Here is a 16,602-nt window from a genome sequence, read left to right as displayed (position 1 = left end):
CGATCCAGGTAGCATGCTCTAGCCGGATTGAGATTTTCAACCCTGGCAGGGACCAGGGTTGAAAATCTCAATCAGGATCGAAAGTGCATTTTTCGTTAAACAGTTCACGCATTAGCCGGTTCACGTAAAGACCAGTTGCTTATCTCTGATCCGTGTCGAAAAGAAGCGAGGCTGAACGGGAGAGGGCCTGGATAGGTTGCAACACGGTTCAAAATGGAGGTAGTGTGAAAATGCCTTATGTGATTGAGCTGTGTGGTGGTTCCCTCCTGTGGCGTGAGTAATTTTCTCCTGGCCCTCTGGTTTGTTTACCTTCCTCTGGAAGAATTAAATACTTTCAATCACCGGCTGTGCTCTGTTGTCATATACATGTATGGGTTGATTTAGGCGGCTTTCAAGGGTGCACCTGCGGCTCAAACACGTTGTAGCCACGTCCTTCGCATTTCAGCTTCTCAGCTTCCAGTTTTTACTTGCACCATGTATATATTGTACTTGATTTGGCTTACGGTCTCATGGTTTCACGCGTGCGCCTAGCCGCAGTGCGGTAGTTTTCAATAATAATAATAGTATCTACCAAACAAGGTACTCAATGCGCAGAAATATAGGTTATTGAAGTGATGAATTCTGAGACCCAATTATGTTCAGCAGCACCTTATAAGGGTTTACAAGGTGCTACGGCGCATTAAGCAGCCACAGCCAGGAACACCGGGGCGAACCCCTTCTCTTTTCCATAAGTGCACTGGGTTCTTTTACATGCATAACATAACACATGGGACCAATGGCTTTACGTCCCATCCGAAGGACGAAGCAATGGTTAAGTGTCTTGCTTAAGGACACAAGTGTCACGGCTGGGGATTTGAACCCACTACAAAGGAACAGCACTACACAGGAAGAAAAAGAAGATAGCCTTCCAAATATTATTATTATATCAAAGTTGTCTTTATATTCGTAATATGAAAGTTATGAAACAAAATCTTTATGATCTTTATGACCCATGTAGGTTGCTGGTATGCAAGCCATCTATATGCACGCTGGTCCAGGTGGTCTTTGCTTGTCTAAAGTACTGATTGACCAGCTGACCAAGGCCTGCCAGACCGGCAAAGAAGAGGCCTTGACTAATGGCATATTCAGAGTGTGTGCATTGCTGATATATTCTGAAGGTAAGTTTGAGTGATGGGATTCAAACTCTTTCAGGATAAAACGACAAATCATCGATGGGGGGAGAGAACTTTTCAGTGGGGAGAGAAGTTTTCAGAGCGCAGCACCGATGCTTCGGAACTCCCTACCTGAAACTGTGAAACTTTCCAACTCACTTAACATATTCAAGAACAGTTTAAAACTCATCTGCTTAGACAAGCATTTTGTTAAGTTTTTTTTTCTTATTATGTTATGCTACTTTCATTGCTTGTTGGTTGTTCTTTTGTAGAGCAGCACGGTAGATACTGGCGCTATAAAAGTTTCCATTATTATTGTTATTACATGTATGACTGTCTTAAAGCCATTGGACACTTCCGGTATTACAGTAAAACAGTATTGTCCAAGGCCCATACATCGTGTATCACAACTTTGATATAAAATAACAAACCTGTGAAAATTTAGGCTCAATTGGTCATCGGAGTCAGGAGAAAATAACGGGAAAACCCACCCTTGTTTCCGGACGTTTCGCCGTGTCATGACATGTGTTTAAAATAAATCTGAGTAATTCTCGATATCGAGAATTGATATTGTTTTAATGTTTTCTCAAAAAGTAAAGCATTTCATGGAATTATATTTCAAGAGAAGTCTTTCACCATTACCTTCTGTAAACCCTGTAAGTTATTTGTAAATCTGTGAACTTTTAATTTTTTTCTGTTCCGAAAGTGTCCAATGGTTTTAAGTGAATGCAGCAGTGCTGTATGAATTGTGACTCAGACTCAGACTTGAGTTATGATGGTCAATAACTCAAACTCAGACTCAGCCATCTGGATTCAGACCTGAGTCGCGATGGCCAAAGACTTGAGCTCAGACTCTGCACAGTCGAGTCCCGGTTGTCACACTTGTGTCCTTAAGCAAGACACTTAACCATGATTGCTTTGTAAAGTTGGGGAGGTAGTGCTTTCTGCTCTACCTGTCAGGCTTCTGATGGATGATACCCAAGCCTACATCAATATGGACAGTCAAGGGGGTAACCCTGTTTCAGCCCCAGGAGTAGGTGGCAACGGCCCCTGGGAACAAAGGTGATCTTTAGCTCACATCTTGAAGTGGCCTTTAGGCCTTGCGTGTCTGGCAACTTGCATAAAATAAAAACAAAGTAATAAATTAAACATTTTTAAAGATCATGCCTGATTAGATTAAATTTGCCCATGATGTGAGGATTATTTTGATATTTTTGTTTATGTTAGGATTGGATCGTCACTTACTGCACAATCTGTGCTGGGCACCTGTACGTGTCTTCACAGCTCAATCTATGGAGATTGCAGTCGCATGCTGGGAGTGGCTTCTGGCTGCCAGACCAGACCTAGAAATGCATGTAAGTACCTATCTCAGGTCTAGTTTCTGACCCAAACATGTGTAGGATTGTACACTGTATAATTGTGCTATAGACCAATCCGACGCGCACAGGGCGCGCAAGTGTTGAGCACCGCGCGCCATTTGCTGCGGTGTCTTCAATGCCTAGATTGTGCACAAAAAGACACCACAGTTGTTCATTTTACAGTAGAGGGCGCTACCAATTTTGTTTCGTCGGATTGATCTATAGATACATGTAGTTCTCATCCCCACATGTTGCTACATATGCTAAGAACCAACCACTAGTTAACCATTTGTACTTAATCAAATTTGCTCTAGGATGCCACTTGTAGATTCAGCAAAGAGTTAGATTGGCATGTATACTTAAAGGCAGTGGACACTATTGGTAATTACTCAAAATGATTGCTAGCATAAAAACTTACTTGGTAACAAGCAATGGAGAGCTGTTGATAGTATAAAACATTGTGAGAAAAGGCTCCCTCTGAAGTAACCTAGTTTTTGAGAAAGAGGTAATTTCTCACGAAAATAGTTGAAGACCTCAGCTGAGGTCTCAAATCAAGCATCTGAAAGCACACAACTTGGTGTGACAAGGGTGATTATTTTCCCATTATTCTCTTGCCAATTGGATGACCAATTGAGTCCAAATTTTCACAAGTTTGTTATTTTATGCAAATGTTGAGATACACCAAGTGAGAAGACTGGTCTTGAACAATTAACAGAGGTGTCCAGTGTCTTTAATAATTTGATAATTTGATTTGTACTTTGTAGTTTATGCGTGAGATGGCAGCAGCATGGCAGATGACTGTTGAACGTAGGATGGGGATGTTCTCACCAGACCCTGATCAACCAAGCCCTCTAGCGGCAGCAAGTGGAGAGGATATACCCCTTCCTAACCCTCCAAATACCGCACCTCATGACATATGGACACTGGTAGGTTTTAACAAAAACTTGCTAAGCACAGAAACACTTGCTTAGCAAAAATAGGTTGCTAATCAAAATACTATTGGACACTGGTAGGCTTTTCACTCTATGTTAAAACAGATCCTCTACAGGCTTGGGCCTAGTTTAAAAAAACATGTACATGTAAGCACACAAAATTGCTAAGCACAGAAACACTTTCTTAGCAAAATTAGGTTGCTAATCAAAATACTATTGGACACTGGTAGGCTTTCCATTCTATGTTAAAACAGATCCTCTGCAGGCTTGGGCCTAGTTTAATAAAGCATGTACACACACAAACTTGCTAAGCACAGAAACACTTGCTTAGCAAAAATAGGTTGCCAGCTAACACACCATTGGTAGAGCGTTGGCACGTTAATCCAGAGGCTGTTGGTTCAAATCCCGCTCTACTGTAGATTTAAAATTTACCTGGTTTGTTTCCCTTGTGGTTTATCTTTTTTAATTATAACTCGTCCACAGTTTCTTGCTCAACGTTTGGAGAGCGTCAAATACAGTCGCATCGGCCTCGTTGAGATCTTCACTACCATGGTTCATCGTTCACTCTCTATGCGCGTAGGCTCAAAGCACAGCGCCCTCTGTCGGCACATTGCTGCCATCGGGCCACGCTTCAGACTTCTCTCGATTGGTCTGTCCCTTCTGCAGGGGGACACGCTGGCTAACGGAACAGCTAAGAATGTACTGAGGGAGAGGATTTATGCTGCCGTCTTTGATTACTTCAGGTTTGAATTTTCCATCCTCAAAATCCAAATAAAAATCTTTTCTGAAACACTGGAGGTCATTATTTGTTTCTGTCTGCTGACGATGACAAGTGCAAGCTAGTGCTTGCCTCTCACCAAGGTGACCCCAGTTCGATTCCCGGCCGGGGCCACATGTGAGTTGAGTTGTGCGTTGGTTCTCTGCTGTGCCACAAGGGTTTTCCAAACCATACGGTTTTCCTCCCTCGGGAAAAAAAAAATAAACGCTTTTGATCTTTGGCTGTGCTTCGTGGTCATTATGAGTTGATGTGGCTGGCAGCCAAAGGCGCCCTTGCATGCCAGCTTCTCGAACACGTTGTAGCCGCGTCCGTCGCAATTCAGCTCTTGGCTGCGAGTAAGGATGATTAGCCCCCCAAATTATTATTATTATTATAAAAAAAAGCTCACTATGCAATGCAATTTTAAAAGAATTCAATGTTGTTTGTTTCAGCATGTTGCCAATGTGTCCCACCCAGTCCCTAGTGGAACTCAAGGAAGTCATCTCAACACTACTTAAGTTCTGGCATCTAGTGCTGGCTGAAAAGAAATACCTCAGAGTACCCAACCTACAGTCACAAGGTAAATAGGACAACATTTCATGAAAATTATTTTCTTACAGAGGAATCCCTCATAATTGTCATGCAAGTATGGTTGGAAGATTTCCTTTGTATACAATTTTTAATTTGTCTAATTTTTTAATAAATTTTTTTTAATTATTAATAAATAAAAAAAATTATAAGCCTTTTTGAGGTATGGCAGACACAATGCTACAACACTGTAAAGTTGTGGTAAATTTGTGCGTATTGACCATAGAAATAGAACGTATGTTATTCAGTGAAGTTTGCATTTTAGGCGTTTAAACCTAATAACAACCAACACCGTGAGCGTGGCATCAGTCGCAGCGTGTGACGCGCGCGTATCACGTCTGCCACACCTCCAAAAAGCTTATTACAGAACATTACAGAAATTGTAAGAAAAGCTTACCCGATCTAATGATGATGATAGAGGAAAGCAACTCTTGAAATATTTCTGTTTGAAATGTCTAATTGATGAGAAATAAATCAAACTGGAGTTTATCACTCGGTGAGCGTTTTATTCCTTTTGTTTTCAACGTTGTTATGCCAAATGTGTAATCGGTTTTTCACTATTCTCTCGTGACCCAGATGGCTGATCGATCTCAAACTTCTACAGGTGTGTCAGTTCATGTACATGTTGGATTACAAAAAGTGCTTTCACCGCCAGCAACTGTTTTGTCAGCAAAAAACCACTTCTGTAATTGTCTAATATTAACCCTCTTACTTTTAGACTCGCCCGATTCTGGGACCCTGTCATCCGTTCCGACTGACCTACGTGCTAGTACAGATATCAGCAGCGGGAGGCACGGCCTCCAGCTCCAAGGCTGGATGAACACCACCCCACTAGGCAGTAACATGTCCGTCATATCAAAGAGATCCTCCGCTGCTAGGAAGGGTGGAGATATTGGCTTGAAGTACACGAAAGCTTACATGAGGAGACGTTTACTCATTATGTCTCTACTGGTCAGTTTCAATTTGTCATTTTTAATCAGTAGTTTTACAGTATTTTTTCAGATCCTTTTGTTGTTTGTAGTATTTTTAATGGTTTAATTTAGGTAACAGCCGGTCTGGCCTAATTTTATATAGTTTTGTTGGGGGTTTTAATTGGGAAACAATCACTGCCACCTATACAACTCTGGATTACTACTTACAATACCCACTTTATGTGACCTCTACACTCCCGGGGATAAATCCTCAAAATACACCCATTGCATATGACGTCACACTCTCAAAAAGGAGGCAGATCATTGGACAATAGCTGTTCTCTGTGCGAAAAAAACGTGCGCGTGACCTCAGCGTACCTGTTGCGTTTATTGTATGCAAGGGGGAGCTATTGATTTCTTACACAATACTGAACGCGCCTCAGAACAGATCGGACGAATTGGTCTTTGAAAAGCGTTTATAACCGTTTGTATCACTCGAAATTGCGTGGTTTTCCTTTTACCTCGTCGACTAACACGGTCGGTCATTTATGGGAGTCAAACATAAATGGCCGACCGTGTTAGTTCGCAAAGTAAAAGGAAAACCGCGCATTTTCGAGGCAAATTTGTTTGGATCATTGTATTCTACTTTTAAAACATCTTTCCAACCACATGCATTTTATAACAATCGGTTACAAACGCTTTTCAACGACCAACTCGACCGATCCAAGGCAACGTGTTCCTTTAAGTTTGTCAAAAAGTCCTCATGCTCTTCTTAAATTAATTCCACTAGTCCAATGAGATAGAGAGGCTATGTACATGGTACAACCCAATGGACTCGCAGGAGCAGAAAATCCCGACAGAGGAGATGCTAGCTGGCTGGCGAGGGCAGCAGATCAACGAACGTAATTGGCGGGAGTTTGTGCGACTTGCATGGGAGCTGTCACCTAATCTTGCCTGCTGTTTACCAAACAGGTCAGATTAAAAAGCCTTGCTGTTGTTTTGATCGATCTCTTAAACTATTTCATAGAGCTGCTTAAGCACAAAAAAGTAGCTAAGCACAACAAAATTATGCTTACCAGAACAGGGTTAACCATGTTAACAGCCAAAATACCATTTTATAGCATGTGAAATTTGCAACTGGTATCCTGCTCATTTCTGCTAAGCAGAATCTTGTTGAGCAATATTTTCTGCTTAAGCACCTCTATGAAATTGGCCTGGTGTGGTCTCGACTTTTGCAACTTGGAGCAAAGTGTCTAAACGAAAAACAACAATCTGACAGACCATTTTCAAACTTTTTAGATTCAAGAATTCCGAGGCCCTAGTGAGGGAGGTTACCAGACTGGTTAGACTGGACCCAACAGTGGTCTGTGATCAACCTTTTGCGATTCACTTCCTGGTTACAGAGCATAGTGTTGAAGCTGATGTACCTGAGGTAGGTTCTCAACTTGTCAACTTAGGGTGTGTGCGATTAGCTTTCCTGTGTCGACCCCGCGGTGCTCATTTGAGTGAGCCCCTGAGCTAATCAAACGATCACTCATCCTCTCGTGGTGACGTCATGCACCTCAGGCCAGCCCCGCAAGTGACCCGTTCCACAAGCAGGGCACTGGGTGCTGACCCGGGTGAGCCCCTTGAATGACGTCAAAGCGATTCGAATGCACCGGGGGCAGATCGGGGTCGACGCGGGGAAGCTAATCGAACGCACCCCTAGTAATATTAAATCACATGTAAATGCTTGATATATTGTTGGTACACATACATGTGTTCGTCTGTCCTTGTCTTTGTGAGTCTGATGCAGTGTTAGTCTGTCCATAGGTTAGTGTACAAAGGCCAAGGCCTCACCAATCCTAAGTTTTGCCCTTTTGACTTGTTAATAATGTTGGCTACTGTTTGTAACAGTCACTGTTAATATTATGAAATACCAATGATGTATTAAATCATGTGAGGGCAATACCAAGGCAAATGTTTATTGAGGGCGCTATCAAGAGTATTTTTATCACTTTCGGGGTATGAGCGATTTGTCTGGCGTCGTAGTTTTACGTTGCTTTAGAGGTGGGTTGTGACAGCTCCTTTAAATGTCTTATTGTCCGTGACGGATTAGATGTCTGTGGTGGTAATGTGTTCCAGTCTTTAATAACTGTTTTGGGTATGAATGAGTATACCCTTGGAAGTGATACAAATATGTTTGAGAGCGCCCTCACAGGATCAAGAATACAGCGCATTGAATTGAAATCACCCTAATTTTTCTCTTGTAGTTGAGTTACGCCTTATGTTGGGCACCGGTTGCACCAGTCTTTGCTCTCTCCTATTTCTCCAACCAATTTGCGCCGCATCCGATCACGGCCCAGTATGCTACGAGGGTTCTGCAATTCTACCCACCCGAGTCGTTGCTGTTCTATGTTCCTCAGCTTGTGCAGGCCGTTAGATACGACACGGTGAGTTTCATCTTTAACCACATAAATCTCCTACGCCCTTTCTCGTAAAAATTCCTTTTCTATTGATTTAAACACTGGACACTATTGGTAATTACTTAAAATAGTTGTTAGCATAAAAACTTACTTGGTAACGAGCAATGGAGACCAGGGGCCAATTTCATAGAGCTGCTTAGCACGAAAATAACTTGCTTATTTTGCATGTGTTAAGTTTCATGCCATATACATTGCTTGTGACTGGTATTTAGCCGTTGTTTGCTTAGCATAACAGTTGAGTGAAGTCTTGGCCGGCAATCTGATTTTACTGAGCAAGGATTTTTTTGCTTAAGCAAAATTTTTTGCTTAAGCAGCTCTATGAAATTGAGCCCTGTTGATAGTATAAAACATTGTGAGAAACGGCTCACTCTTAAGTAACGTAGTTTTTTAGAATGAGGTAATTACTCACCCAAATATTTAAATACTTCAGACCTAAGCCTTTTGTAGGCATCTGAGAGCACACAAAGTTGTGCAACATGGGTGGGTTTTGTTCATTATTCTCTTGCAACTTTGATGTGCAATTGACAAGATTGAGTCAAAATTTTCACAGGTTTGTTATTTCATTTTTTAAGTGAGAATACTGGTCTTTGACAATTACCAAATGTGTCCAGTGCCTTTAAAGGTAAAATCTGATTTCCCAAGAGACAATATGTGAAACAATGGCTCCCTGCTCAATAAAAAGCATGATTATGCCAAATTTGAATTCCGCGCTTCATTTTTAATTGTTTTCAGTTTGGATACGTCACAGAGCTGATTCTGATTCTAGCCCAGAAATCCCAGCTATTGGCTCATCAGCTCATCTGGAACATGAAGACAAATATCTTCACTGACGAGGATGCAAAGAATCGAGACGGTAAGTCCTTTAATCTTTTCAGCCCCAGTGGCAACCTCAATTGCCCCAGATAACAGAATAAAAAACACTCAAGCTAAGGTAGCACTAAAGCCATTTGTTAAAAAGCTGCAGTTTTGTCCACGTTCATCTTCCATACCAAAGCTTACCATCATTGGAAAGAGAAAGATTGTATCTTTCCACAGGGTTTCTGAAGATCCTTAAAAAGTCTTAACAGTGTTAAAGTGTTTGGGTACTTTTTGTATGACACGCCCATAGATTTACATTAAACTTACCTGGTTTGAAGATAATGATACTAAGAAAGCTTCCATTAAATGTTACTTGCTGAGGTGCTTTAGTTTTTGAGAAATGAGTAAATAGTGACGCCAAAATTCGTATTGAATTTGAAGTATGAACCAGGCTTTACACTGTGATTGTCTCTTGGAGAATGTCTCAGTTTGTTCTAAATACTCTGATCAAGAATATGTTTAAAAGTACATTTTTATGGTAAAAAATCTTTTTAATAATTGTTTTATTCCTGACAGCTGAAATAGCAGACCAGCTTGAAGCCATCATGGAAAACATCTTCAGTAACTTGTCCGGTCCAGCCAAAGCGTTCTACGAGAGAGAATTTGATTTCTTTGGGAAGATCACTGCTATCTCTGGTGAGATCAGGTAAAGTCACATCAGCCATCTTTTCATTTAGCCCTGCGTGATTAATCTGTAATTACTTAAAGGCACTGGACACCTTTGCTACATGTAACTGTCAAAGACCAACATATGCATTAAATAACAAATCTGTGAAAGTTTTGGCTCAACTGGTCGTTGAAGTTGCAAGAAAAAACACCCTTGTCACAAGAAGTTGTGTGCTTTCAGATGGAACCTAAAAATCTAATTCTGAGGTCTCAAATATTTAAGTGGAAAATTACTTCTTTCTCAAAAACTGTGTTACTTCAGAGGGAGTCATTTCTCACAATGTTTTATACGATCAACCTCTCACCATTACTTGTTACCAAGTATAAGGTTTTATGATAATAATTATTTGTTGTCCACTGTCTTTAAAGGAACATTATAGAATTGGTTTTTGCTAACAAAACAGTTGCTGGCAGTGTAAGCACTTTATGTAATCCACCATATACATAAACTGACAAACCTGTAGAAGTTTGAGATCAATCGGCCATCTGGGTCACGAGAGAATAGTGAAAAACCGATTACAAATTATGCATTGCACCGATGCCAAAATAAACAAGAATAAAACGCTCACTGAGCGATAAACTCCAAACGCGAAGTTAGATTATTTATTTCTCATCAAATATGACATTTCAGACAGAAATATTTCAAGGGATTTTTTTTAGACCGTGTAAGTTTTATGTAAATCTGTGATCTTCACGATTTTTGTTTCTTACAAATTCTGTACCGTTCCTTTAACACATCTTTGTTGACGTTGTGGACAGACCGTTTGCCAAAGGCCAGGAGCGTAAGAATGCGTGCCTCAAGGCTCTGAGTAAGATTCAACTACAGCCTGGATGCTACCTACCAAGCAGCCCTGATGCTACTGTCATGGAGATAGACTACAAATCAGGCACACCTATGCAAAGGTTGGTCTCCCAAACAATAGACCATGTGAACTTTAAGCAGGATTTGAAACTTTGCATGGTGGAAATACGACATGGAAAGGTTTGCGGTAACTACAAGCGGCACTTTTCATGGTGTTACTGCAAACCTTTCCATATCAAGTGAACTTTGTTTACAATAAGTGTGACCTTGTACATTCTTTGAGTATTCTGGCAGGCACAATACTGCACCAGTCATATGGGAAAGTTGACATTTTGTGTCATAATTTCCACATAAATCCAAGAGTTATGAAAGTAAAAGCTTGACAAGTTTTAAGATGTGCCCCCTTTCATCATATCAAAAGTTGATAAGAATTAGACAGTGCAATCTCCATATAATATAAGATGTTATGTTTTCTTCCATTGAGCTGTGTACAAATCGTGCCTGCAGGAAGTCCAGGCTCTGTGGCTCTTTTATAAACATGTGATGTCACAGGTCACATCGTCTATAGACCTTTATAATATCAAATCAAGTCAATCAACATTTATTTCCATACAAACACAAATACAAACGGCACTTTAGATTTCAATGCGTAAAGTTGCCACAAGAACTTGTATCTCACTCTAATAAAATAACTGTGATTTTTTTTCACAGAGCTTGGGTAAGTACTGAGTATACAGTGCTACATGGGTCTATATTGGTAAAACCAAATTTTGTTATTCTTTATCCTTGATGCAAACTTTCTATTCCTTGATCATTTAAATAATAATAATATTAAAAATTTATATTTCGTCCCTTACAAAATGATCAAAGGCGCAGAACACATGTTAAAAAGCACAGAGTGGAAGAACAAGACAAAGTAAAAAGACTGGTCACCAGGCCAGTGCCTACCAAACGTATGGAGATACGTCTGTCCCTCCAACAGATAACTAATAGTTACTTATTACATAGGTCTATCCCTGCTGGCATCGGTAATGTTTTGGCCTTACCAGTTGCCAATTTCATAGAGCTGCTTAAGCAAAAGCTTTGCTTAAGCATGAAAATAGCCTGCTTATTTTACACATGTTACTGGTCAAAATTTCATGCCATATTCATTACATTGCTTGTGACTGGTAGTTAGCTGTTGTCAACTTAGCATAACAATTAAGTGGAGTCTTGGCCGGTAATCTAATTGACTAAGCAAGGATTTTTTGCATAAGCACAATTTTGTGCTTAAGCAGCTCTATGAAATTGGGCCCCAGAAGACAGACGCCTCTAACCCTATCTATGCATTTGTGTCTATTAGTGCGGCCAAGGCGCCCTTCCTCGCAAAGTTTAAGGTGAAGAAATGTGGTGTGCATGAGTTAGAGAGTATCAGTTTAAGAGGAGGGGACCAGAGGGACGAAGAGAGAGGCAACAGTAGACCACTCAGCTGGGAAGCTTGTATCTTCAAAGTGGGTGACGATGTCAGACAGGTAAGTGTTTTTTTTATATTAAATGTATTGTATTACATTGATTTTTTTCCCCCAAAAAGGGAACAAACCCCATACCCTGGGTAAGGGTTAAAGTCAGTGAACACTATTGGTAATTACTCAAAATAATTATCATCGTAAAACCTTAATTGGTGACGAGTAATGGAGAGAGGTTGACAGTATAAAACAATGTGAGAAACGGCTCCCTTTGAAGTGACATAGTTTTGGAGAAAGAAGTAATTTTCCACGAATTTGGTTTCGAGACCTCAGATTTAGAATTTGATCTCCCAACTTCGGCGACCGATTAAGCTAAAATTTTCACAGGTTTGTTATTTTATGCATATGTTGAGATACACCAAGTGTGAAGACTACTCTTTGACAATTACCAATAGTGTCCACTGCCTTTAATAATAAAAAATAATAATAACCAGTTTTTTTAAAGGGCTTTTCACACCTGGAGGGGGTCACAAAGGGCTTCCAACATTAACACCCCTGGTCGCTGGGCCTTATTTCATTCCTTAAACATGTTAAAGGGAAGGTACACGTTTGGCATGTTTGGTAATTACTCAAAACAAATATTAACTTAAAAACTGACTTGTTAACAAGCATTGGAGAGCTGTTGATAGTAAAAAACATTATGAGAAACGGCTCCCTCTGAAGTAGCATAGATTTTGAGAAAGAGGTAAGTTCTCACTAAAATAATAAAAGACTTCTAGCTAGAAGTCTTTTATTCCTACATGTATCTGAAACCACACAAATTCGTCCAACAAGGGTGTTTTTTCTCTATCCTTTTCTCGCAACTTCGATGACCAGTTTAGCTCAAATTTTCACAGGTTTGTTATTTTATGCTTATGTTGGGATACACCAAGTGAGAACACTGGTCTTTGACAATTACCAAACGTGTACCCTCCCTTTTAACCTCAGCTCCCCACAACAATAACAAAATTTAAACTTTTTATACAACAAAGAAGGAGAGGTTAGCAAGAACAGATATTAAATCATATTTGGGTTTCCTTTACCTTAAAAGCAGAGAATAATTTACAATGTACTTCGCAACACAATTCATAATTCATTCATTCCTCAGATACATGCAAGATACTAGAACCTGTGTACTTTTGACCAATGGTATCATACAATTTCTTTCTGAATATAGTAAACATTGGACAGATACAAAACAACATCCTCCAAGCAGTGAATACATACATTATACTAGTACGATCCTTAAATTTTACACCAGTAAATCTCCCAACCTCAACTTGTAATTTATGTGGGCGATTCCAAACAAACATGGACAGGACACCAAAAAATCAAGTTTTTGTCACAACTTTCTTTCCACTTAGAAGTTATAGCTAACATATGAAACCAATTTATTTTTAGTTGTTGACAAGGAATGAACCCAATTTTTCAAAATAAGAACTCGGCTTGGGCTCCATGTAGGTGTGGCTACATTTTCTGGAAAACTGTAATGCGACTGACCGTAATGCGACTGACCATGGTTTTGCCATGTATACCTAAAAGTTCAAGTTGCTGACCATTTATAAGTATCCTGTTGGATACTCATGTATAAGAGTTGTGTGTTACATATAGTAACACTTTCACAATCTTTTTGATAGAGGAGATTTTTGAATTGTGACAAGTGTTTTTTTTTACCATGTCCTTTTTGTGTAATGTGACTGACCGCTTTTTTGAACGTTATAACATCCAGAATACAAAGCCCACAACATTTCTAATATTATCAATTCAAAGCCTTGGTTGTCAAGTACAAATCAGTCTATAAACTTAGTGGAAAGAATATCTCACATAGAACTTCTAGCACCAAGATCGAGAAGTGACACTGAAAAGTGTAATGCGACTGACCGTGGAATTGCCCATTTGCTGAGCAGCTAACCTTGCTACGTAGTGACGGTATTGAGGATTGTACAAGTAGCCTAGGTATGGCTCCATCTCGAAATTCCTTTTAAAGGTCCTTTATGTCCTAAGTTTATTTCTTTGGGTAGAAGAGCCCCGAAATCAACATGCAATCTTTCAAACCAGTTACAAATAAATACATTACATAATAATAATAGCAACCAGTTTTTATATAGCGCGAAGGCGTCTCAAAGCGCTTCCAGCATTATTACCCCTGGTCACTGGGCCTATAATTCATTCCTTTAACCATCTCAGCTCCCTGGGGAGTATACAGCCTGTGCATGGGATTTGAGACATTGCATGGTGAGGTCATTTTAAGAGTGATTGCCAACTGTATACCTTCCCTTTAAACACGGTGATATATTTTTACAGAGTCTCCTAAAGCCACGACCAGATCTCCAGCTGGTGTACATGTTATATCATAAAAAAAACAGTTCTTGATGATATTTCCAATGTACTCGCCATTAGGATTATAATGGTGAAGTCCAAATGTGGATTCCTTTTTAGATATTTCTTGATAAGTTCTAACAAAGATATAACCATCACTGTCACAACATAATGCCCCTGGTTTTCCATTCAGGATACCAACTGAGAATACCTCACCACCATTGCAATCAATTGAGTATAACTTTCTGTGATTGGAGTTGGTGAAGAAAATTCGTTGCTTGTAGATAGTCATATGGTCTGCAGGTATGGGTGTAGACAGTGTTCTGACGAGGGTTCCATCAGGGTAGTGTACAGTCATCTGTTTCTCGGCCGAGTGGCACAAAACTATGAGATCATTGTCATCCACTGCAAGGCATGACGGGCTGTAACCCGGTGTGAACTCGCTAATCGTCCTATTACGCCTGTCGCATATCTTGATTTGGTCGCCGTCTTGAACAATAATCTGGTCCTTAGTGTTTACTGCAAGTCCGTCCAGATGCTGGAAATATCGATAAGTTTGAGGAATGAGAACAGATTTTGGTTTGGTCTTAGATGTTTCCATACGTATTACATGTAGGAATTCGATCAAACACTTGCGTTTGGTGTCCGCTACCACTATTTCACCGCTCTGGAATGCAGCTACCCGAACTGCAGATTTGAAAGATGCCGTCTGAGTGACAAATTGTGTGAAGGTGTTTTTCAGTTCCCAGAACGGCTCTTCGCTGACTGCATCATAGCTTGAAGATGCTTCAGACGCCCTCTCAAGCCGTTGCTCTTCGTCAAGCACCAGTCTACCTACCGAACCAACACCTTCTTTAAAATCCAGGAATGACTTTTTGATAGATGTTTTTTGCCTCCGTCTCTTCGTCAGCTCGTCAAGATTCTTGAGAAGTTTCTGTTTGAGGCGTAGAATCTCATGGGGGCTTCCTTGAGTCATGACTCGATCCACCTCGTCTAGTTCCTGGTCTGCCAAGTTGACCTCTTCGTCGTTTCTATCCTCAGCATTTTCAAATGTCTGGATTCTATCTTTATAGGTCCTCCTTGCATCTCGTTGCAGCTTCTTCTCCTCCTCTGTTATCTTAGTAACCTCCGCAGATGCCTTCTCTAAGATCTTTATTTTGGTTTTGGAAAATGCAGTTTTCAGTTTCTTCTGAGAGTGGACGGCTTGTGCCATGTCGATTTGAAAATCTGCCTTGCGCTTTTTAGCTTTGACCACCATTTCTGAGACCTCTTGTCTGCATTTATCAAGAGCCTCAGGTATGCCAACAAGGTCATGTTTGAAGTTTCTATGATCAAGAAGGGTACATGTTGTGCATTCTAACTTCTGGCATGTGTTACAGTAGATATTCAAAGACTGATCACTGTGCTTTTCACACTTTGGAACGTAATCTCTGATTTTACTTCGATATTTTACTGCGCCTGATCCCAGCTGAGCAAGCGTGTAGATTTTGTGATATTTTAAAACGGTCATTCCCTGATGTGCTTGTTGACATTCTTGACAAATAAAATGTTCGCAGTCAATACATCTTGAAACAGCCGTATGATCTTTATCGCAGGCTTGACACTTCACCTCTGACCTTTGACCCTCCACAAGTTGCTCCTGAACAGTAAACTCATCCACCAGGGCATTGAGTTTAAAGTCCTTAGGTAGACTGTCAACCTTGTTGTCTTCTAGTGTTGTTTTCTTTCTGCACAGAGGACACAGTAGGATGGAGTTGTTAGGATCTTGTTGGTGAAGCTCCTTGAGGCATGTGAAGCAGAAGCTGTGTAGACAGTCTAGCATTGTTGGATTGATGAAGCGATTGGTGCATATCGGACATTCTAGATGATCCTTACTGATCTTACCAAGCACTGAATGGACTGTGATTCTGGCAGCCATCTTGAACTTCGCTTGATTCTCTTTCTGAAAAATAAAACAATAGACATTTTAAAATCCCATTGTAGTCAATTTTTCTTTGTTCAACCGAAAGTTTCTTTAAAATTATTTACCTAATCGGTTTCCCTTGTGGTTTATTTCATGATATTTTAAATCCCCTTCTGAATCTGGAACAAATAAATATTTTTCAAGGGAGAAGAGAAGATGATGAATAAATTTCAGTTTAGATGTGGGAGGACCCCAGGGAATTCTTTGTACAACACTAAATCTAAAACAGTTTGAGTTAACTTTTCCAACTTGATACTTTGCTTTGGACACACAATCAATCAAGTGTAGGGTTGATAGTTATAATTTATAAAGTTGAAACCACAAGGGAAACTGAATGGGTAAAGTTTG

The 16,602-nt window shown here is 40.1% G+C and overlaps 1 protein-coding gene across 1 annotated transcript in view; it reads left to right on the top strand.

The window, feature by feature from the left end:
- Positions 1-16,602, top strand: part of LOC117289978 (phosphatidylinositol 4-kinase alpha-like) — a 56,953-nt gene that overhangs the window by 27,987 nt on the left and 12,364 nt on the right. The window contains exons 21-33 of the mRNA XM_033771182.1: positions 998-1,157; positions 2,379-2,506; positions 3,274-3,435; positions 3,925-4,184; positions 4,651-4,778; positions 5,505-5,737; positions 6,488-6,669; positions 6,997-7,129; positions 7,950-8,129; positions 8,895-9,015; positions 9,537-9,666; positions 10,446-10,589; positions 11,831-11,999. Coding sequence (XP_033627073.1) covers positions 998-1,157; positions 2,379-2,506; positions 3,274-3,435; positions 3,925-4,184; positions 4,651-4,778; positions 5,505-5,737; positions 6,488-6,669; positions 6,997-7,129; positions 7,950-8,129; positions 8,895-9,015; positions 9,537-9,666; positions 10,446-10,589; positions 11,831-11,999 — 2,130 coding nt within the window. The remainder of the gene's footprint in view (positions 1-997; positions 1,158-2,378; positions 2,507-3,273; positions 3,436-3,924; positions 4,185-4,650; positions 4,779-5,504; positions 5,738-6,487; positions 6,670-6,996; positions 7,130-7,949; positions 8,130-8,894; positions 9,016-9,536; positions 9,667-10,445; positions 10,590-11,830; positions 12,000-16,602) is intronic.

This window comes from Asterias rubens, chromosome 5 (assembly GCF_902459465.1).
Source record: "Asterias rubens chromosome 5, eAstRub1.3, whole genome shotgun sequence".
Lineage (NCBI taxonomy): Eukaryota > Metazoa > Echinodermata > Asteroidea > Forcipulatida > Asteriidae > Asterias > Asterias rubens.
Note: the sequence above shows the minus strand (reverse complement) of the source record. Positions and strands in the feature narration are given on the sequence as shown.